At 40.7% G+C, this 22,300-nt stretch overlaps 1 protein-coding gene across 1 annotated transcript; it reads right to left on the reverse strand.

Annotated features, from left to right (window-relative positions):
* Positions 1-1,100: 1,100 nt before the first annotated feature.
* S100P (S100 calcium binding protein P) lies at positions 1,101-5,816 on the reverse strand. Its single transcript, XM_040065287.2, has 2 exons — positions 5,659-5,816; positions 1,101-1,352 (listed from the first exon to the last, which is right to left on the reverse strand). The coding sequence occupies exons 1-2, from the start codon at positions 5,794-5,796 to the stop codon at positions 1,203-1,205; spliced, it is 288 nt and encodes a 95-aa protein (XP_039921221.1). The 5' UTR covers positions 5,797-5,816; the 3' UTR covers positions 1,101-1,202.
* Between the last annotated feature and the right edge of the window lie 16,484 nt (positions 5,817-22,300).

Consider the following 22,300-nt stretch of genomic DNA (forward strand, 5'->3'; position numbering starts at 1 on the left):
TTAAAACATGCTGAAATAAACTAATAAGACCCAATTTTCCCATTGAACTCCCCAAAACATGCATGCACCTAAACAATGTATGTTTGTGTAGGGTTATGAATGGGTCAAACCTGTGGCATAATTTCAGATTCAGAAAACACGGTGAAACTGAGCCCTTGTTCCTGCTTTTTCTGTGTTGCATGATCTTTCAGGGGCTCCAGAGGGCCTTGTGGCACCTCTACCTGCACAGCACATTTGCACATGTGGTAGGACAGGGAAATACTTGGCTTCTGGCATAGGAATAGCACCAAACAGTTCTCTAGATAAAGGAACTAAATTTAATATTTTTGCAGATTGCTTGGGATGCTCACCGGCAAAGTGCTTCAAAATGCAGATTTGATTCTGTATACTGTCTTGCTTCAGTTGCAGAGTTTAGCTGATGTCTGTAGCCTGCTCCTCTGAAAGCAAATTCTTCTACTTCCCCACACAGACATTTTTCAGGTAAGGAAGCAACAATTGCTGCTGGTTTTGCTTTAGGCAAAAATATGATGGCATGCTATTTGGGAGGGCATTTAAATTTATTTTAAAGTAGTACCAATATATTGGTACAAAAGTCTTATGATGTCATAGAAAATAAATCTATGTGATCTGGGTGAGATGGCTCACTAGCACACAAAGCTGCACAGAATCTTCCATGCTGAAAAAAAACAGAAAAGGTGTTTGGGGTTGTTTTGTTCTTTTAACCAAGGAAGAACCTACAAGGCAGCCCTGCAACAACCACACAGCTGAGGGTACCAAACAGGCTCAAAGGCAGAGCCAGCGAGGCCTGTCCTGTACAGCTATGGTGGCACATGTGTGGATTTGGGATGCATCCCATAGATACTGATGTATAAAACACCCTCCAGCTGATTCATGGCTCCAGCAGCACTTATTGTGCAGCTTCTGCACTGGGATGAATATCAAACCTTTTGGCTAAGAAAAGAATTTTAAAACCAGAGAAAGGGAGAAACTACTCAGTGCGAGTTAGTGGGAGTCATTAAACCCAGGCTCTTTCACAGATGAGAAGAAATTAGCATTCAGGCTAATGAATAAGCTCAGTAGGGTTTATTTTTACAGTCCAGCATGCTTGCAAACTTCACGGCAGTACATGGAAGGAGTGAAGGGATCCATATCACTTGCATATGGAGCACACGCAAAGACAGCTTATGTGAGTAGTTTGACAACTACTTGGCTGCATTCTGCTCAAAATATTTGTGACAGCAGCAAGTCAGAGCTGCCACAAAGATGACAAATTCTTTGAAGTCCACTTCGGAATCTCCGTTTTCATCCAGGTTCTTGAAGACTTTATCAATAGCATTCTTGTCCTTCCCAGACTGCAAAAGAAAAAGAGCAGGTTGAGGTGAGAGGATGAATAACTTCAATGCAACAACTTCTCCAAACAAGGTCCTTGGTTGGGCTCTGGGCACTTGGTAAGGTACTGTGTGTTCCCACGGTCTGCACAGTAGCAACGAGTACCAAAAGCATGTGCTCCTGGGTTTATTACACCTGAGAGCTGCAGTCAAGCACTGTCACAGAGAGGCATGTTTGCTACGTTTAAACAGCATTTATCACCATTAGAGCTGTGTAGCACAAAGCCCTGAGGGTGCTCCTCAGATGAATTAAATACCATGACTTCCCCATCCATTCCCCTGGAAAGGCTCAGCTGGAGCTCAGGCAGTTTGCAGTTCTGCAAAAAGATGCTTTCCTGGGGCAAATATCAAATTTAGGCTTCATTGAATACTTCCAACCCAAATAATAAGCAAACAGCCTCAAAAGTGGTTTGAGTGCTGCCACTGTCCTTATTGCCCAGCAGAGGCTGCTCACAGGAGCTGGTGGCTGGGAAGGTGCCTCCTGAAGCCTGCGGGATGCTGAGCTTGAGTTAACACAGCAAATCCTTCTCTCAGTTGTCATTGTTCTCCTAAGTTGCCATTATTCTGATGGAATGACTGAACACCATCATCAGTCACAGCCAGCAGGGTTTCATGAGAGGGAAGTCCTGCTTAGCAAACTGATTTCCTTTTATGATAAAGTAGCCCATCTAGTTGATCAAGGGAAGCCAGCGGATGGCTTCTTTTTGGATTTCAGGAAAGCTTTCAATACCGTCTCTCACAGGATCCTGCAGGACAAAACATCCAGCACTCAGCTGGATAAACACATCATGGAATGGCTGAGCAACTGGCTCATGGTAGGGCATGATGGGGGGACACCAGACTGGGGACCTGTCACTAGTGGGGCTCCACAGGGCTCCATCCTTGTCCCTGTGCTCTTTAACATCTTCTTAAATGACTTGGTCATGGGACTGGAAGGGATACAGAGCAAGTTTGCAGGTGATACAGTACCGGGAATTGCTGTTGACTCTGTTGAAGGTGGGGAGGCCCTCAACAAATGAGAGGGCTGGGCAATCACCAACCATGTGGAGGGAACACGGGGAAGTTCTGAATTCTGTACCTGGGATGGGGCAATTCTGGATGTACGGATAGACCGGGGAATGAGATGCTGGAGAGCAGCGCCATGGAAAGGGACCTGGGAGTCCTGGTCATCGACAAGTTGAATGTGAGCCAGCAGTGCCCTGGCAGCCAGGAGGGCCAGCCCTGCCCTGGGGGCATCAGGCACAGCATCACAGCCAGGCCAGGGAGGGGATTGTCCTGCTGTGCTGTGCTGTGCTGTGCTGTGCTCTGCTCTGCTCTGCTCTGGGGAGGCAGCACCTCACGTGCTGAGGGCAGTTTTGGGCACTGCTACATAAGAAGCATAGTTAACTGCTGGAGAGTGTCCAAAGGAGGGCAGTGAGGATGGTGAAGGGCCTTGAGGAGAAGCCGTGTGAGAAGTGGCTGAGGTCACCTGGTCTGTTCAGCCTGGAGGACACTGAGGGGAGACCTCAGTGCAGTTACAGCTTCCCTGGGAGGAGAGGAGGAGGGGCAGGCACTGATCCTGCTCTGTGGTGACAGTGACAGGACCCCAGGGAATGGCCCGAAGTTGTGTTAGGGAAGACTTAGGCTGGATATTTGAAAAAGGTTCTTCACCCAGAGGGCGGCTGGGCACTGGCACAGGCTCCCAGGGAAGGGGTCACAGCACCAAACCTGACAGAGCTGAAGGAGCATTGGACAATGCTCTTATGCACACGATGTGACTCCTGGGGATGGCCGTGTGGGGCCAGAGGTTTCACTCAATGATCCCTGTCAGCCCCTTCCAACCCAACTGTGCTTCTGTGAACACCTACATCTCAAGGCTGATGTTAAGAAATGCATCATCAAATTAGAAAGTGGTTCTTTGTTTGGTTTTGGTGTTGTTGGGTGGGTTTTTGTTTGTTTGTTTGTTTTCATTTTGCCAAAATATATTAAAAAGGAATGAAGCTTGCAGGAGGGCTTTTTTGGCTCTAGCAGTCTACAGGGATTTTCGGAGCTGTAATTTTAACTTTGAACAGGAGATGGCAGTACAGACCTGTTAAAGTTAGGAAACAAGCCTGTGGCTTTTGTAGACGCTAAAAAGCCGATATAATACTAGAAAGAAATTATATAAACTTTTGGGAAATGTCCACCAATTTAAAACGATTACTACCTAAATTTAAATCTGAAGGCATTTTTTGATCATTCTAATTAGCATGTTCTAATTAACAACATTTTTCATTCTGTAATTTAATATTTCGCTTTAAATGCAGAGCTTTTAAAATCACTCAGACTCAGTTTGAGCACTTTCCTTAGATTTGACTGATGAATCTGTCTGGAATATTTAATCCAGTTTCACTTTGTAAATTACATTGTTTTAATTTTTTTAAAGTGAATATTTCAAATTATTTAGTGCACTATATGAACTAGTTGTAACATCTGAATTACTTCTGAGATGCAAAAACGGGAATTGTTTTCTGGAAACTCTTTATAACTGAGTCCAACCCTTCAGTCCTGTGGTATTTATGCCTGATTGACTCAAGACCTTTCCAGGCAATTGTGATCTGTGTCAGCTATAACCAATTCTAAGGCCAAAAGTATACATGAGAAATAAGAAAACACTGTTCCCTAGAATTTCTTGAAAATTAAAATATAGAGATATAAATGGCAGGAAAATGCAAGTAGAGCTTTTTTTACTGAAATCAGACTTAGTTTTTTAAAACTGTTCTTAGATTTTTTCTTGCAGTTATCAGTCTGGCAAGACAGGAGCAAGGAGCCTTTTTGGTTTAGATTTATTTAAAATACTGGCATTAAAATATGTTGGGTTTTTTTGTTTGTTTGTTTTTTCCTAGAAGAGGTAAAGCAGGAAACGGAAATGGAGACTGGAATATAAGAAGACAATTAGCTAATTATCCTCCTGGAAAAATCCAGTTTTTCCACCAGTTGCAGGAAGTAGGTTGAGTCAGTAAGGGCAGCTGTAGGGAACTGGAAAAAGTGGTGTCAGCCCACCAGACACTGTCAGGACACACCTCTGAGCATCATCCCATTTGGTAGCTGCCTACTGCAGTGGCTCCCCAGCCTTATTTACACCAAGTATCAAGTGTCTGGGGGATTTCCACGCTGTGGTAGAATTGTGGTTTTGTTGTTGGTTTAGTTTCTCTTAACATGGAAGTGCTGTGGGTATCACACAGCTCCATGCTCACGAGCAGGACCCTTCTGTGATGCTGCTGGGTCACGAGCACTTATCTGTCATACACGGATTTCTCAGAAACACTGGAATATATTCCCCCTGAGCCAACCAGGTCCTTATTCTGAGTACTGCATCCCTTTAGTTCGTGAGACATAACTCCAGTAGGCGTGGATTTCATATGGTGAATTCATATAGCTTGCATGGAAAGATACTGAATGGTATCAAGTGCCCTTCCTGCAGTGACCTGAAATAGTTGTTATAAAACTGGACTATGCTGGGTACAAAAACTGAGAGCCACACAAGGAGCATTTGGTTCTAGACTTCTGCCATTAAGAACAGTAGTGAAACAGTACAAATAGGGAATCATTACACCAATGTGGAAGGAACAATGTATTTAAAAGCATTTTCTGGAATTTTAGTGAAAGGAAACAAATTAAAAAAAAAAAATTAAATTGTCTTCCTGGCAGCTAAAGCTTTTACTCGAACATATTAAGTACTTTGAATACCTCTTATGATTACATATAAATCTATGTTGTACAATATATATCCAGGTCTTTCTTTTGCTATTAAAGACAAATGCCAAAGAGTTTGCTTTGAGTTCATCTGTTGTTCTGGTTTATGCATCATTTTGATGCTGAGTGTATAAATAAATACACTAAATAGTGTAAATACCTAGAGAAGGTAAATGTATAAATATTTAGAGGGGTTCCCCATCTGCAGTTAAGATCCTCAATTGCTGACAGCACAACTACCTTCACAGAAGTCGTGCCATGAAGTGAGATGAAAAATCCCGGGATAAATAGAAACAAGTGAATTCTGAAGTTGAAACGCAATCTATTTCAAACCCATTGTCCTGATAACTCAAGTGATGAATTTAGCAAACAGGGCATGACCTTGCATATTAAAACAGTTTTACACAGTTTGTGCAAAACATTTTTAAAATTTCGTATTTTCCTACAAACCATTGCATATTTTTGGATGCAATTTCCCTAAAAATGTACTAAAAACTGTTTCTGCAGGCTGCTCTTCCACCTGCTACACAGAAACGGTGCCGCGCTGCTCTCTTACCGCAAGGAAATTTGGGAGCTCCTTTTCCAGCAGAGTCTTTAGTTCTGCTTTGCTGAGGGTTTGCCTGTTGCCATCAGTCCTTGCATACTGGTCAAAGACAGCAATGGTCATTCCCATCGCAGTTTCCAGCTGAGACATGTTGCTTCTGGAGCTTGGCTTTCTCCTGACCAGGCACAGCCCCAGGGCTCTCTGGGAGGATGGAGCCTGCTCCGTTCCCGGGGTTCTTTATGCTTCTGTCCCCTCCAATCAGTGGCTGCACGCCCAGGGGACAGTTATCCATTAGCAAACACCTCTATCTGGAGTACACACCTCCGTGCCAACACCTTTTCAAAACTAAAGATTTATTGTCCTGGTGTGACTGGTACAACCAGTTGCTCACCAGCAGAAACCAGCCTCTCCTTCAAGGTACACAGCGTGACTAACAAACAAAAATCAGATTTTTTTATTGGCTGTTTGCTCAAGATCTGTTCTTTCAGATATCCCATGGGAGCAGAGGGTTGGCAGCCCAGTTTTGGTGCAGTATCAGCCTGCTCAGAAAGAAGAGGAGCATCTCACCTCTCCCTCACTACCATAGGTAGGGATAGTGAGGGGCTGCAGGCTTGGACTGCCCTCTCTGCCACACCGAGGACGTTGTTACACACCACATAAATCACTAGCACACACTTGGGGTGGGATTCTCTGGACCAAAAGTGGAGATCTGCCACGCAGACAGCTACACAGTCCTGCTGGGCTTGTGCTCAGTCCATAGCTGATGTCTCAAACAGGTCTCAGTAACCAGCATCTCTCCACGGCCAGCCAAGGGAGCCCTGCCTCTGTCCAGGGCCAGCAAAGGGAGCCTTGCAGAGCTGCTCCACTAAGAACTTGCTCAGGTAGAGATATCTGAAACAATACATCTGATACTTGAGCAAACAGCCAGTATCAAAATCCATCTTCATCTGCAATAAAATGACTTGCTACTTACTTTAAGCAGTACAAATTTTGCAATAAAATGACTCGTGCTGAACAAAAGGTCACCCTCAAGTCCTGTGTCCCTCTATGGCCTTTGATGAACTTCATGGTTTGCTGGTGAGGTCCCCCATCTTTAGACACCAGACTGGCTGGACTCACACCACGCAGAGCAGAGCTGTTTGAGGGTCTGTGCTGGGAGCTGGGTGGCACCTGGACAGTGGGAGCCCACCAGCTACAGCCATGCTGAGCTTTGCACAAGTTCTGACTTCTGGCCAAGCACAGGATAACTTGGTGTCTGCCAACTCCAGGTGCCTACACCAGACCTCGAGGAGCTCATTTGAGCTGAGTGACATCTGGAGTGTGCAGAGTGGACACACTCTGAGTAAAGTGTTTGGGGGAACCCATCAAAATAGTGCTGATGGACCCCGGGGTGCAGTGTTCTCTGTAGAAGACCCTGACTGTGGATTCCCAAAATTAAACCTGAGTTTGGATGTCTTTGAACATCCTTGAAGATGCTTGCAGATAACTTTCCACTCATAATGTGATATAGACAAATTACCAAAAATTGGTTTCTAATTAAGCAAAAGTTTTAAAATTAAACTCCTTTCTCCCGAATGCCTATAGCCACCCGTTCCCCAGGCAAAATCTGTCCTCTAACATCAACAATATCTCAGAGCAAGACTGCTCATCCCATGGATGTAGAGATCTTGAACTGTTCTGAAACAAAACCCCTAAGATCTTCTGTCTTACATTTTTCAACAAGTGATTTTGCATTCCCCACCCCCCCAAAAAAAAAATCACAGCAGCGCCTCAGGCTGTATACTTTATTCAAAGGGTTCATAAGAATTATTTGCTCCTGTCTTCAACCTTATCACATAGTTGTGACAGATTTGCATTACAGGAATAAGAGTTTTAAGTAAAATTTTAATTTTTTTTACATTAAAGTGCATGTTGAAACCTGTGGGATTTCTTCTTCCGAAGAAACAAGAACAAAGCAAACAACTGGCCCTTGTCAGCTATGAGCATGCTCTGGTCTTTGCCCACACACACACTGGCATCACTGGTGTGTCAAGTCTCAGGAACTTTTCTTTGTCCTTTTCTGACATCTATCTGTAACATGAATATGAAACATGGCCGGTGAAGAAAAATCTATTCCTCCCTCTAAAGGAAAAAAAAAAAAAAAAAAAGTTTATTTCATGCATTTTTATGACTTTGAGTCATGAAGATCAGTGTTAGCTATACAAAAGGAGAAAAGTGTCCCTCAAAGAGCAGAGAGGGAGATCAGCTTCAGTCAACGGGATGTGTCAGTATGTCCACAACTCCACAATGTAACGTGGCAGAAAAGGTGTTCTTACACATTTTCCTCTGCAAACATGGGTGACTCACAGTTTTTGATCATATGGCTGTAAAAGTGCTAAAATGCAGAATAAACCACAGAGCTGGAATTTCTACTAATGGAAAGGTCACCATGGTAGTGCTGCCTGGTTGGGTTTCTTTATTTTTGATGTGTGTTTTATCTGTATTCATGCATGTGCACACACATCAGTACTGCTCAGATTTCAATTCACACTTTCTGTACTGTTTAAATATTTTCTTATGATCTGTTTGTCATTAAAAATTGCAGCTTTGTGCACACAGCCCAGACTATTACAGTTGTTTGCAAAACCAAAACAGAGTACAAATAGAAAGCCCATCTAGGAGGGCTGGCAGTGTTTTGATGCCAACCCATCTGTCCAGCTCCCCAGTGAGAGAATCCATTTCTGTGGGCTTGTTTAAATTTTGTATCGTAATTATAATGTAAATAATACTTGTTATTTGTTTCTTTCAGGTTTATTTCTTTGAAGAATGGTATAGGCAACAGTTTGGATGAGCATTTACTGAGTGTTTATACAGAATAAGGTATTGCTGTTCCTAACTTGGACCAAAAATTTAAATTATATATGTGATACAAATGTGGACTGTCACACGCATTATTTTCAAAACCTGTTCAGGTGTACCCCAATTTTATGGCATTTGGTCAGATTTTGGTCAGATATTCAGACTTACATGAGATTTGTGTGACTCTGTGTTGTTACTCTCTTAGAGAATAAAATTTATTCCATGCTCTTTGCAGCAGGGTCTTTTTTTTTTTTTTTTTTTTTTTTTTTTTTTTTTTTTTTTTTTTTTAAGCCTGAAGAAACAGATTTATCTGTTTTCCTGTAAAGGTCCATTTGTGTCACAGCCAGATGAATAGTTGAAATGGGATAGTAGAAATGGTAAACTTCTACTAGAGCTTTTCATCCCTTACAGCTTATCTTATTCCTTAAGGTGCAGGAAGCTACATGAGGAGGGCTTTTTGAGAATTTCCACAAATCTGTTATGTATCTGTGTGGAAGAAGCACAGGAGGAAGAAAACATAACCTGAAATTATGAAGTTGTTATTTTTCTTGGCAGCAGTGTGAAAAGCAATTTATTTTTCTCTTAGCAAAAAAGTAACATCTGAACAATAAACAAACATTTCATCTTCCACATTGAGATAAAATTATCAAGCTCCCCAAATTTTCATGTCCTGGATAGTCTGCTGAACTTCAAGTATCAACACACTTCATTTACTTTGCACTGCTTCTCAAAATTTTCTGTAAGTCTGGTTAACAGTTTTTAAAGGTCATTTCACTTCTGCAATACACAGCGAATTTATTTACGTCTAGTGAGCAAAGGATGCAATTACTGAATTGCTTTTCAAAAAAAAGTAAAAAAGATCAGACTAAACAGGCACTGCTGGGGCACAGGCAGAAGAGGAGTTCATACAAGCACAGTGTGCAGTTTTGTTAATTATAGACAGACTGGTTTTCATTGTTTTATTATAATTTACTTCTCAGAATACCATTAAAATGTATTTTAAAAGTTCAATTAATAAGCTCACGTAGCATTCCAGTGAAGTTTAAAGGCAGGCAAAATGGATAAGATTAAGGTCAGCTAACTGGCTCTGTGATTTCCTGGGTCGAGAGCTGCAGTAATAACACTGACATCTGGCAAAGCTGTGCCATGGGAAACACTCTTGCAGTGCTGCATATTCACTCTAATCAAACACATCTCTTAGTGCACCAGACATACCCACAGTAGACTGTAAAATCAATGAATATATTTACAGCCAATAAATTAATATTTGCAGGGTAAATGCTTCTGTCTAGTTTTCATTCCTTGTTCGAATGATTTCCTGAATGCCATTCTTTGCAGGGTTCTTCTGTATTTCAGTTTTTAGGTTCTTGATATTAAGCCTTGCAAGAATACTTTCTGTTTTTAGTTGTAATGACGGCAAAAGAGGTCACACCCTAAGGTAACTGAATGTTGACCACACAAGTGCTGTAGTTTCTAAATCCATGATTCCTCAGCCAGTCTCACACCAGCAGCCCAAGTGTCATTTGCTCTACTTTAACACTTATGTAAAATCCTTCTCAGCTATCAGCCAATCCTGCTGGGCTGTGGTGAGCATAGTAAAAAGTTGGTCTATGGCATGGTCAGTAAAAATAGGGAAGAAAAAAAAAGAAAAAGGAAAATAATAACAAAGACAAAAAGAAAAAGAAAAAGAAAAAGCAATGAAAAATCAGAAAGGGTCAGGAAAAGCTATGAGGGAGGATGGTTGTTTTGTAACTCTTAAAGCAACTGAGTAAACCTTTTAAAGGAAGTTCCTATTTGTTATAGAGAGCTACAACATGCAAAAATGAATAAACCAATCCTAAGAAAGCTCTCAAGAGACTTCTGTATGCAGGAGGAATATTTTGGCTCTGTTAAGCTGTCATACTTGAGCATGAATTAAGCAATACGCTTTTTCCTTCATTGTACAAAAAATTTTCTGAGAGGAAGGAATATCTAACAGACAGTTTAGTGTTGAGTGTCCATGCAGGAAATACATCAAAGAAATGCCTACGTATTCCCCTTTTTAAAAAACTTTTTTTTTTCATTTTGAAATAATTAATTTATGTGCACACTGAGGATATGGGTAGGACTGAACCGCTATCCCAGACCTGTGTGTAAAGTGAGGTGATAGCCACAGATGCCACCAGGAAGATTTACAAGGCAAATCGATGCAGTGGAAGTTCCCCAGGCACACACATTTTACAGAGCTGGCTGGTTTCAGTTTCCTGAAAGCAAGCACAGAGTGTAGTGCAACTGATAAGGAGTGGGGCTTTTCCAGCACTTCTGTCAGTGCTAACTGGGCAGGAAACTCAGAAATACTGGGAGCAGGGGTGGGAAATGGAACTAGAGCCTGCTTTTGTAACAGATCATTTAACTTCAGATTTCACTTATCAGAAAAAGAGAAGGCTCTTAACAAATAGGAGAATAAAAAATGATCTGCGCAGAAGTGGCAGGATCCTTGCTTTAGAGAGGGGAATCCAACCATGAATAGAGTCTCACCGAGAAGAGAGGATGCTTGGCTGTGTTGAGGAAATGTAGTCACAAATACAAATATAGGAACTGCATTTTCTTGGCCAAAATGTATCCTTTGAATGTATTTACACCTATCTAGATGTCCTACCTGGCATGTGTTTTAACTAGGGTAGCTATTGCTGTGCCATGACACTGGTTATGGTGTCTCAGGAGCAGCCTGTACCTGTTTGACATCCCCATGCTCAGCACCCAGACACACCACTCACATCACTCTGCTACACTGCACATCTGAACGTGACGTGAGAAAGCAGTTGCAACTCTTTCTATTCAGAGACAATCAGTTTGAATTAAATGGTAACTTCTCTTTCCATTTAATTTCTTGCTTGATAGCAGCCCCTCTTTGAGATTAGATCTGCAGTTTAGATTAATCTTAGTCTGTATTTAAAAAGAAACTTGAAATTACAATTTTTAATATTGTACCACTGCTAAACTGAAAAAAGTATTTCTATCTGAGGGAAAAAACTGGCATTTTTGGAGTGTCTTCCTCACTACACAACCATTTTCTGCTGTCTTTGTTAGAGAAGCTTATGGCTTTTTCCCTCTCTCCAGAATCAGAAGCTATAAAGTAAAGGAGGGAGTAACACCTATTGCTTGCTTTCATGATTTATTTCCACAGCAGGATCAGAAGCCCTAACCACGGACTGCAATTGTGTTAGGCCTGGCAGCTTACAGATATAGCATTCCTGGCTTGTGAAGCTGAGCATTCAAGTTTAGGACAAGACAAGGACATCAGCAGATAACAGAATGGACAAGATTTCAGAGCAAATGTACGTGACAGACCCAGTTCCTTGTTATGATTTCAAACCTCTAAGTTGTCTAGTTATACCTCTGATCTCTGCCTGTCTTAAGTCCACAGATGCTGCACTTGTGGCTTCTCTGCCTTACCCTTTTTATACTCCTCCACCTCTGTGGAGCTGAACACTTCCTGAAACAAAGTTAGGAAGGGCAGCTTTGGCTGTATAAGATAGTGCCAAGCCCTGCCAACAGACTCTGCTCTGGAAAAAAGACAAGGAACTAATTTTTGTCACATTCTCTAAGCCAGCAAAATTCACCAGCATGCAGCACCAGATCACAGCAACTTAGCCAAAACTGTTTTATTTGAATGTTCATAAAAATCCTTCCTCCTATCTCAGCATTTCACGTTATGTAGAAAACAAGAAACACTGACACGTGATCACCTGCCCTTTCTCTTTGTTAGAGAAATTGCTTCACGTTCTTTTGATCCACGTATTTGTTAGTCAGTTGTATCTGCAGTTTCCTGTTTACAAAGTACTGACAGAAGAACACTTAGTAGAAACAATGATAATAAAAAGCCCTTTACAGGTGCCCTGTTGTAACCACGCAGGGGAGGCAGGAGCCAGAGTGGCTGTGCAGAGCTCAGTTCCCAGACAGGGTTAATCCACAGCTTCTGTCTGTTCTGACAGCCCCAGGCAAAGGAACATCAGTCACAGCATCACAAGAACAGGGCTGTTCTGCAAATACATTCATTGGGACACCTCATCATCCTGCCTGCCTCTGAGGGTCCTTGGTGCAGTGGGGCTGGGAATGCCTGCTCCAGAATCTCCTTCCGTGGATACCACGAGAGGAAAGATCCCCAGTCCAGGGCTTGGAAGAAAATGTGCAGGTCAAGGCAGATGGTACTCAGTCACTAAGAGTAGCTACCTAAGTTCCAGGTAGAGAACAAAAGCTGTGACTCCTTGCAGGGTTTTGTAATGGATTGGGAAGAGAGAGAGTTGAGGCTCAAGTTGACTGTACTAACTCTCCAAACCAGGGTCAGGAGCGTGGCAGAAACAGAGAGGGAGCTTCATTTGTAGAACTAAGGACTGTAGGACTAAGCCAAATACATTGGTGGGACATTAAAAGCACAGAACAAACACAAGACTTTTGAATTCATTGTGCCAGACTGGCTCCTAAATCAGCGTGTTTCAGCCTGTGCCTAACACAGGACTTTAGACATCAAATTAAACAGAATGGAATTGTCATTTCTCAGCAGCTTGTTCAAAAGGGAATAACCAATAAAACAGATAAAAGCAAGAGCCCAGGACTCTCTTCAAGTCCTATTATTAGACAGATGCCTTCATTATATACCCATCAGTTAAACAGACAGTTAAAACTGAGATCATACTGCATGCTAGAATGCGACCTGAGGTTAATAACAGAGTGCTCTTTTGTTTTAAAGCTAACAAAACAACCAAGAAGAATTAAAATACAGAAAGATTTATTGCTTCCCAAGTGGCACAGAAATGGAGAAGTTCATATATTTGAGGCAGAGGTGTCAAAAGCTGGCGCTCTATAAATACTCTGCTGGCTCATAGCCACCACTGTCAGCCACAGATAAAAATAGGTCATGATAAATTGGGTGTCATCTTCTACTGGCAGATGTTGGAAAAGACCATGTTAACATACAAGATGAGAACAGCTGTTAAGAAGGCAGCATTTTTTAGTGTTAGGAGCCACATTGAATCAAAATGCAATGAAAATAGGGTTTGGAGACTATTAAGCTGTGGTTTTCTTTAACATTTTCCTGAACACTGTGTATCTCACTGTGATTAAACAGAGAAGTAAGCAGCAGGTTATAGAAAGACCAAAATTTACTGCACCCACTTACAGCTCTGGTGCATTATTGAGGACTTCCTTGAACAGGGACTTGGGCTGAAGGTCACCATTTTACAGATTGACTTTCTTGTGCAGCAAAGTTACAGGGTTTGGAGGAATCCAGAGCAGCCCCATCTCTGATTTCTTGAAGGAATGTGGCACATGACAGAGTTTCACCATGCAGTAAAGGAAATGGATCTGTAATAGTGGGTTTCAGGACAAAGCCCAACAGGATTTTAAAATACCTGAACTTCAAGAAGAAAGAAAGAAAGAATATCCTTTTGTTTTATTCAATTTATACATAAATACCATGAGATGTATTGTCAGAGTTTCTCTCATACAAGACATAATCACAGAGCATTGATTACAGTCTAGTTCAGGAAGCAGTGTATTTATTGCAGTAGGGAATTCAGGGCAGGTTACAGAACAAGCCAGGAAAGAGGATCCACAGCACAGAGTGAGACACAGCCGAGTTACAGTAATTTGAGAGGTAGCTTTGTGAACTGCAGTCAGTACAGCATGGACAGAGCCACACCACGAGCCGTGCTGTATGGCCACAAAGATTTCATTAACACTATTTAGTAGCAAGCCAGTCACACATTTAGACTACACAAACGGTTTTTAAGGGCTCTGGGAAAACAGATTTGTGTCTATTGCACTGCCCAGGTTCAAGCTGGACAAAAATCTTGAGCAGTGCAATTGTTTCTTACCTGCACCGATGGCAAGATGTTCTAACCTCCAGCTAAGCTCTGAAAAAAGCATTACCAGAAGATGACATAATCCTGGTACATAAACACATTCACATTTCAGATATCCACTCTTAGCTTTCAGCAGCCCTTGGACAACTGCCATTAGCTTTGCTGTCAAAACTCTTCACCTCTGTTCTGACCTTGGAAGCTGGGTTCACCTTAATTCTTTCAACTTTGGTTTTTCTTCTGTGATTTTTAAAAAAGTTTTAAAGCCGGCAAAAGTGGAACAAGCATTAACACCCTTATCTCCTCCAAGCAGCCCTCCTCAACCAGTTAGACAATAATTATACATTCTATCTATCTATCTATCTATCTATCTATCTATCTATCTATCTGTCTGTCTGTCTGTCTGTCTTCATTTAAACCTAGTATTTCATTGCTCAGAGGAGACTTTCTCTGGAAGACTATTCCTGATTTGTGAATGAATTAACACTAACACTCCCTTTCCACAGGAATATAATCCTTTCTGGCATACCTCTCTGTTTTTGATGACAGTTTCAGGCTCCACGATTTTTTTTCTCTACCATCTTCTACTCATACAGGAGCTTCCTGAAGAAATGCTTTTGTTGGAGGATGTTGTCCAGTCCAGAAGTTTTTTCAAAGTGTGGTAACACAGTATTTCTGGACACCAGAGGGAGAGCTGAAGGCAGTCTTCCATATGACATGTCCTCCAAATTCAGGGAGTCCTTAGAATGTTTTGTTAGAGGCAAAACTTTCAAAAACTGCTTAGAACCAGCGGTTTTTCTTGTATGTTGTCCCACTGACAAGCTTTTGACAGGATACACGTAACCATTTGCAGCAACAAATGATCATATTTTTCAGTTTCATAGTTATTTAGCTATATTTTGTTTCATTCTGAATGTCAAAGTAGATGGCAGATCCTTGTCTCATTCTAGATTTTTCAGCTGCCCTAGTTTGTGGGATTTGCTCATCTGCTCCATTGGATACAATAGTCGCAGAGAATTTGTCATCTTTTCCTCTTGATTCACTGCAAAAAAATTCAAGTGATTCATAAAGCTAGACACAGCCTTAAAAAGCAAAGAAAATGCCAGTCAAGAGTTTTACCCATAAAGTAGATATAAAATGGACTTTTACCCATGACACAGCACAGCCCCAGGAAACACAAAGGAACACAGGCCGTGAAGTTACAATTACAGAGGAAAAGAATGTTGAAAGGCAAAGCCTTCCTATGTTCTAATTCAATTCTCTTAGTTAATTAGGCAGCAGGCACAAAATAGTTTTTTAGAATACTGAAGATGTGAAGTTCCAGTGTAGATCAGATTCTATGACATCTGAAATGGAAAACATTTTTATCCCCTAATCTTTTAACTCTGATATTTCCAAAAAACTTCATCATTCTCTTCCCTCTGGATAGATGCTCTTTTGATGCAGTAAACTAGCACACTGCTGTGGTATTCAGATGCTCTTCTGGACAGTACAAAGTCATCCTATACCTAAACATACATAGCTTTGTCCCTTAGCAAAACACGAGAAGTAAAGATCTGCCTGAAATGTACACAAAGACCTGTTCCCACAGACATATAAAATCAAATTCTCAAGCTGAGATGGCATAAGTGAATAAATGGGTGGAAGTCGTGAAGTAGCTTTTTGTCTTCACACTTACACTCTGCTAGGGGGAGTTGCTGTCTGTGTTCTGATGAACCATGTTCAGCACAGAGAGGTACCTGACAGCCACATGTCGAACAGGAGGCATGGTAAGGATGGCCAACTACTCTGGATCACTGTTCAGCGCATTTCGAACAGCCAGAACCCCCCAGTCAAGAGTGAACATTATGAATGCTACCATGAGCTTGACGTTTGTATTAATGGTACAAAAATGTTTAGATTTTTGTCTGGAACCTGCAGAACATGATGGAAAAAATCATCAACTGCACTGGGAATTCCCTCAAAGGCCAGATTCCCCTGCAGCAGGCAGAACTGCCTGGGAAACACTCCCTGAGCATCTCAGCTGAGGAAACATGGGAGGATTCTCCTGAGACAGAGACAAGTGCTACATACTAAAAGCACAGCTACAGGAGCCAGCTTTGCCATGAGGATGTTCACTCCCAGGTTAAGTTACCTTGGGTGCTTGCAGCTATGTGTTGTCCTAATTGCCCAGTGTTGCCGTGACATAAAGTGCTGGTGAGAATAAAATCCTTGGCTTGATTCAATTTCTGTGTTACAGGATTGCCTTTTCAACACCAAGAACAGTAAAAGAGGCATGAGACTGTAAATAGCCTTGCAGAGGCGGATAGAACCTTGGTGTTCACTGTTCCAGAAACGGTGCCCAAACCTACCCAGAATATTCACCAAATACCCAAACTTAAAAAGAAAAGTGTAAGTTATGTTAAAAACCAGTGTGAGACTAGTTTTTCCCAAGTAAGCGGAGACTTTTTCACAATCATAAAAAATATATATTTAAATTAAGGCAATTATATTCTGCAGTACAATTGAAAGTCAGTAAGTGCAATTCCAGAGAAGCCGTAATATTTGCTCATCACTGCTGGCTTAATTTGTTTGAAATGTGGCATCCATGCACATTGTATACACTGGCTTTACTAACCTGCTGAATCTCTTGAATGATTTGTAACATCCTATTGTGCTTGAACATTTAAAAGGGTGCTACTATGAAACTACTCTTTCTGCTTTCACTGAAATAGCAAAAAGGTCTGTTACATGAAGGAAAATATTGAACCTATGTCATGACACATCACTGTGGCTGGTAGCTGCTAAATTTTAAAGCAGCTGCAAAAGATTATAATGCAGTCACACATCCCCTGGAGTAGTCTTATCCACACACATTCTGAGCAGTAACGCTACTAAGGAACTTTTCACTCAGCACCCTTAGGGTGTATGCTTGTTTTTACATTCTCAACCTCATTTTTCTGCATCTTCATTAACTATTAACAAGCAGAAGAGTAATCCCTTCATAGCTAGTAATTAGAACTAAGACCAGACCATATTATTGTATTGTAATTTTCTACTATGGTATCTCCAGTAAAAGCAAATCGCTTCAGCGCCAATCTACTTACAGGGGATGGATTTTCCCAGGTATTTTCTTTTTCTTAGAGCAATGGCTATTGTTCAATAAAGAATAGATATGACTGTTTCTCTACCTGCATATTGATATTTTCTCTCACCATGACCACAGTACCAGTGTGACCAAATGCAGGCTGCAGCCAGGTTCTCTTACAGGAGAACCTGGGGATGTGCAAACTCAGCAACTGCAGTTGTGACCACGGGCTTGAGCATTTTACATCACTTCTGTGTGACTTGTCCAAGCCTGTTCAGCTGATTGCAATGGAAACTGTGCCTGCCTCTGCAAGGGTTAAATTTGGGCTTCTTTCCCTCGCCTACTTTATGTTATAATGTAATTAAAAGATGAATAATTGCCTGGAAAAGGGAGCTTTCCAGAAATCTGCTACCTGGTCTCAGCAAGTGTTGCCTGCTCTAATGGCCCTGTGAGCTGTAGCTGGTCCAAGCCCCTTGAGCTTGGTACACAATTACACATAAAGGGACTTTATTGCTATTTTTGACTTCTCCTAAGCTTCATTCTTCCACTCACTCATGTCTATATTGACATTCTCCACTTTTTGCTGCCCTCTTCTCCAGACAGTTTTAGAGTGTGGTTAAATATAACAACAAATTTCAATACTTTGCTACTACATAAATATCCCTCTTATTTCTGAGTGTGTTTTCTTTGCTTTAAACCCCTTTCATGTGCAGGAAGATGCTATCCTAGGAACAGCAGGTTGTTGTGTGCTTTCTGTTCAGTCCGCTCCCCAGCGCCTCATTTTGAAAATCCTCTCATGGCGAGAGTCTTTTTATAAACCTCTTACCCATTCAGCAGAATTGCATTTTGATTTTCCTCAGTTGCTTCCCTGGTGGATTCATGTCTCCTGTGAAGCTCTTCCACTTCGGGTATCTGCTCCTGCTCATGCCTTCCTGTCAGCACAGGAAGCTGTGCAGCACCTCAGCAAAACCCAAGCTCCAGTCAGTGCTGGCTTAGTGCCCGTTTCCAGAGCCACACCTGTACTCTGCCAGAGCTGGATAAGCACTGAAATGAAGAGTGCAGAGCTCTTGTACAACTAGTCTTGATGACAGGCACCAGAGGGGTATTCAGGCTGTAAATTAAATAAGCTGAAAACAACCAACACAATTACCTAAGGGGCTGCCTTAGATTATCTCACTGATCTGAGCCCTCTGCCCACAGATGCCCTTCATTTATATCTGTCCTGCACCCCTGTCATTCACCATTATTTTCCTATGACTTCTTCCACCTTTAAAGTTCTAGAGTTTGAAAAAACAACCCAAACCCAATAACCAAAAACACCCACAAGTGTACAAAAACCACTGCCTTCCAAAGCCCCCTACCAACCCAAATTAATAATTAATGAAAAAGAAATCACAGCTTGAAAAAACCAGAACTATGTGTTCAAGGCTGAGTCTTTCAGATGTCACTTCCAGTTGTTACTACCAGGAGTAAGAGACTTTTACTGAAGTATCCCTGTATACCCTAGTCAGGTCAAGATCTTCAGTTTAAGTGATGACTCTCCTTAAAAGATAAATAATGAAAGCAAGCGGCTGCAAGAACACTCTCCTGAACTACAATTGCCTCTGATCTCTCCTGTCAGCTCAACCAGGTGAGCAAAGCTATACACTGAAATACCTCTTAGGTGCACCTCTCCCAGCCATCTCAAACCAAACATGAAACTTGTATGTGCCAATGGAAATATTGTAACTCACCAGATAGGGCAGAGTGCTGTTGCCTTTTGTAGCAAAGATACAAGGTTCCCACAGCCACTAAAAAAAAAAAGAAGGATTGTCCATGTTTCCAACCATCTCCTTTCCAGTGAGTGAGCTTCTGCAATTATGTATTTTAAATAAAGTGATGTACTGGTCAAAGATAAAATAAAAGAACAACACCACAGGAAAAGAAAAGGCAGGTAAAATTAAAAACTATTTCAAGAGTGAATCAGGTTCAAGGTCACTTTCTGATTCCCAAGGGATGTGTGCCTGATGAGCAGGAATGTCAGTACCTCCTACAGCTCCTGCATATTGACATTCCCCCTCCCCTCAGGAAGTAACACAAGTCTTTTCTGCTTGTGCTTGACCAGGTAAGAGATCAGATTCCCTGACTCATTTTAGGACATTAAAAGACTGTTAAAGGGTTAAAATAATCTACATTCATTTCCCACCATTTTGAACACTATTATTTCTCTGGCACTGACATTTTCTAAATCTTTGATAATTTTTGTGCTTCCTTTTGGACCAGCTGACCCATAGTATAAAATATTGTCCAAAACTGGAGTGTACTGCATGACTGGAAAGGCTTCCTGTGACTTGACCAGTCAGCAAGTGAGTGATGTTTGAGAATGCTAAAGGTCTAATCAAATCTGGTCCCCTAGTCTGCATTTGAGAGGTATAAAGAGAGCTGAAGACCAGCTAATGGAGAAATACACATAAATTTAAAAAGTAAAGCAAAAAAGAGATGTCATTAAAGCTGTATTTCAAATAAATAATTTAAACATTAAAGAATGTTTAAATATTAAAACAAATATTTTAAATAACAACTCATAGTGTAAAATCATTATGACAATAACTTTCAAGATACTTACTACTCACTTCTCCCTTGAATGACAGCAATTGCTTTCTGGCTAAAGTAAACTTTTAATCTGATGTGTTAAAGTCCTCCATCATTGTTTGTGTGCAGTAAATGAAGATTTTCTGCATACTTGCTGATAAAATTTTTTTTTTTTTATTTTCAAGAAAAAGCTTTATAAAAAGAGATTGAGTCTGAAGCATATTAAACACTCTCTGCCAGATAAAGAATGATTTACCTTTTAAATTCAGAATGATTCATTAGTCAATAGTGAAAAACTCATCAAGGTTAAAGAAAAAGACGCTGCAATTTTTGTCCCCATGTAGGAGTCCTTGTCCAGCACTGCTTCCAGTGAATGACAAATGTACAGCATTTTAGAGGTGGGTTTTTTCATTTGGTTTCAACTTCTTCCATGAATTACTTGCTGACAAGTAGTTCACCTCCTTCATTTAATAAGAGAAGCCACGCAGACCCCTGTTCCCTCATCAGTTCTCTTGTCTGGCTTTTAAGAAAAGACTGACTTGGACAGTATCAGAAGAAATCAAACTTTTTATTCCTTCCTGCTTTCAATACATTTTTCCCTCACTGTCAGCATGCAAAGTGGTTGATAGATGAGACATTGTGCAATACATGCACAAAATATTTTCTTCTAGTGAAACCACTGTGTGGGTATCAGATAACTCTTTTTACATTCTAATGGCATTGATGCTCATTGCAAAAGTGCTAATCCTATAAAATCTATTCCCATGACTGCTGAGATGATTAGTTTCATATTCTGTATGAAGAATTATAATTTCCTTATTTCTATCATTTATAACATTAAAGTGAAGAACCAATAATAAGAGCAAACTGCATGATTTTCCTCTAAATTTTATTCTGTTTATCACTCAGGCACATTTCACAGCAAGACATAACTATTTGGACAATTTTTTCATCGCTCACCCTAAAATGGCATCTGATCAGTTTTATCAAAAATATGCAAATAATTTTTTCTATTTTGTCCATAGAAAAAGCCACACATTCATCCTATATAAAAGAGTCAGGTACTTCCCTCTTTACAATGCAACACTTAAAAATTTGTAGAGAATAATATGGACAGTATAGGGGTAATATAAGCAGCAGAAAAAAATAAAGGAAAGAACTGATGTAGTGTGTAACTGACAACCTAGAAGCTGTTCAAGTTAAAGAAATAAACACTAATTTCAGTTCTTCTGTTCACTCAGTTTGTTGTTTAAAACACAGTTGTGCTATTAATAGACTGTGCTACAATTCCATCTTGTGACTTTACTGTTTTTCTGAAAAACAGCACTGAAAAACAACCTTTTGCTAATTTTTTAACTCATATGGAATGCCTTCAACATTATCCACTGTGATTTGTATTGAATAAGAATCATGAATCTTTATCTGTTTTGTATTTCAGTACCTGTGTCTAGAATAAACCCTCCTTAATTCTTTCAAATTCTACATTCAGCATTTGGCATTGTAAATATTTAAGTCAGAAGTCCTAAGAATATGGTGCATACATTAACCTAACATCATTTGGGGTGCTGAAGTGTTCAACTTGTTCTACGCTTTGCCTGCAACAATTCCTTTGTGAAAATGCTTTTGGATTTCTCATGCTTTTTAATCTTGCTTTCAGCATTATGAAAAAATAGTTAATATTCTCCTTGTCTCACATGTATATTTGAGATGGATATACCGTAAGTGTTTTTTTAAATCCAACTCAAGAATTACAGGCAACTAACTGAAAACAAAACAAGCAATACTTACCTAAGCAGTCAAAACACACTGTTAAAAGAAATTTCATTGGAATTATGGTCATCATGCAGAATTATTGGCATTTGCATCAGGCTGCCTTGGCTGAAGATCAGCAAAACATCAAATGAAAGTATGTCAAATTGGCAGCTTAACTTCCTCTCCCCTCACGTGGTTATGATGATACAGTCTAAATGCAACCCAAATTTCCCCCACACTCTGTGAAGCTGCTGTTTCAGAACCCTCTTTGAAATTTAATAATTTCCTCTTTAAAATGTAAACTGTGCTGTAACTGGTTGCTGTTCAACCTAGATTAACCTCTTTTCTGGTATGACATAAAGAACTGGTTTTTCCATATTTGGTTGGTGGTTTCATGGGAGCATTTGCCATTGTCCTTCTAAACTCCTTCATTTAAAAGCTCTTTTTAAAGGTGAGGTTTCTTCAGCTGCTGTGCATGTGCTTGTCAGCAGCCTCTTCCAGCCAACCAGATGGATCTGAGCCAAAGCCAGAGACAATGACTGCACACGGGTTACACTGAAGTATTGTTCCTATCTTCCTTTATCAC

The sequence above is a fragment of the Hirundo rustica genome, chromosome 5 (assembly GCF_015227805.2).
Source record: "Hirundo rustica isolate bHirRus1 chromosome 5, bHirRus1.pri.v3, whole genome shotgun sequence".
In the NCBI taxonomy this organism is placed as follows: domain Eukaryota; kingdom Metazoa; phylum Chordata; class Aves; order Passeriformes; family Hirundinidae; genus Hirundo; species Hirundo rustica.

Excerpts from the sequence above, each read along its gene's own strand:
- S100P (XM_040065287.2), bottom strand. The coding sequence starts at position 5,796 with ATGTCTCAGCTGGAAACTGCGATGGGAATGACCATTGCTGTCTTTGAC. Across the intron at positions 1,353-5,658 it reads AGCTCCCAAATTTCCTTGCG|TCTGGGAAGGACAAGAATGC; the intron begins GTAAGAGAGCAG and ends TTTCTTTTGCAG.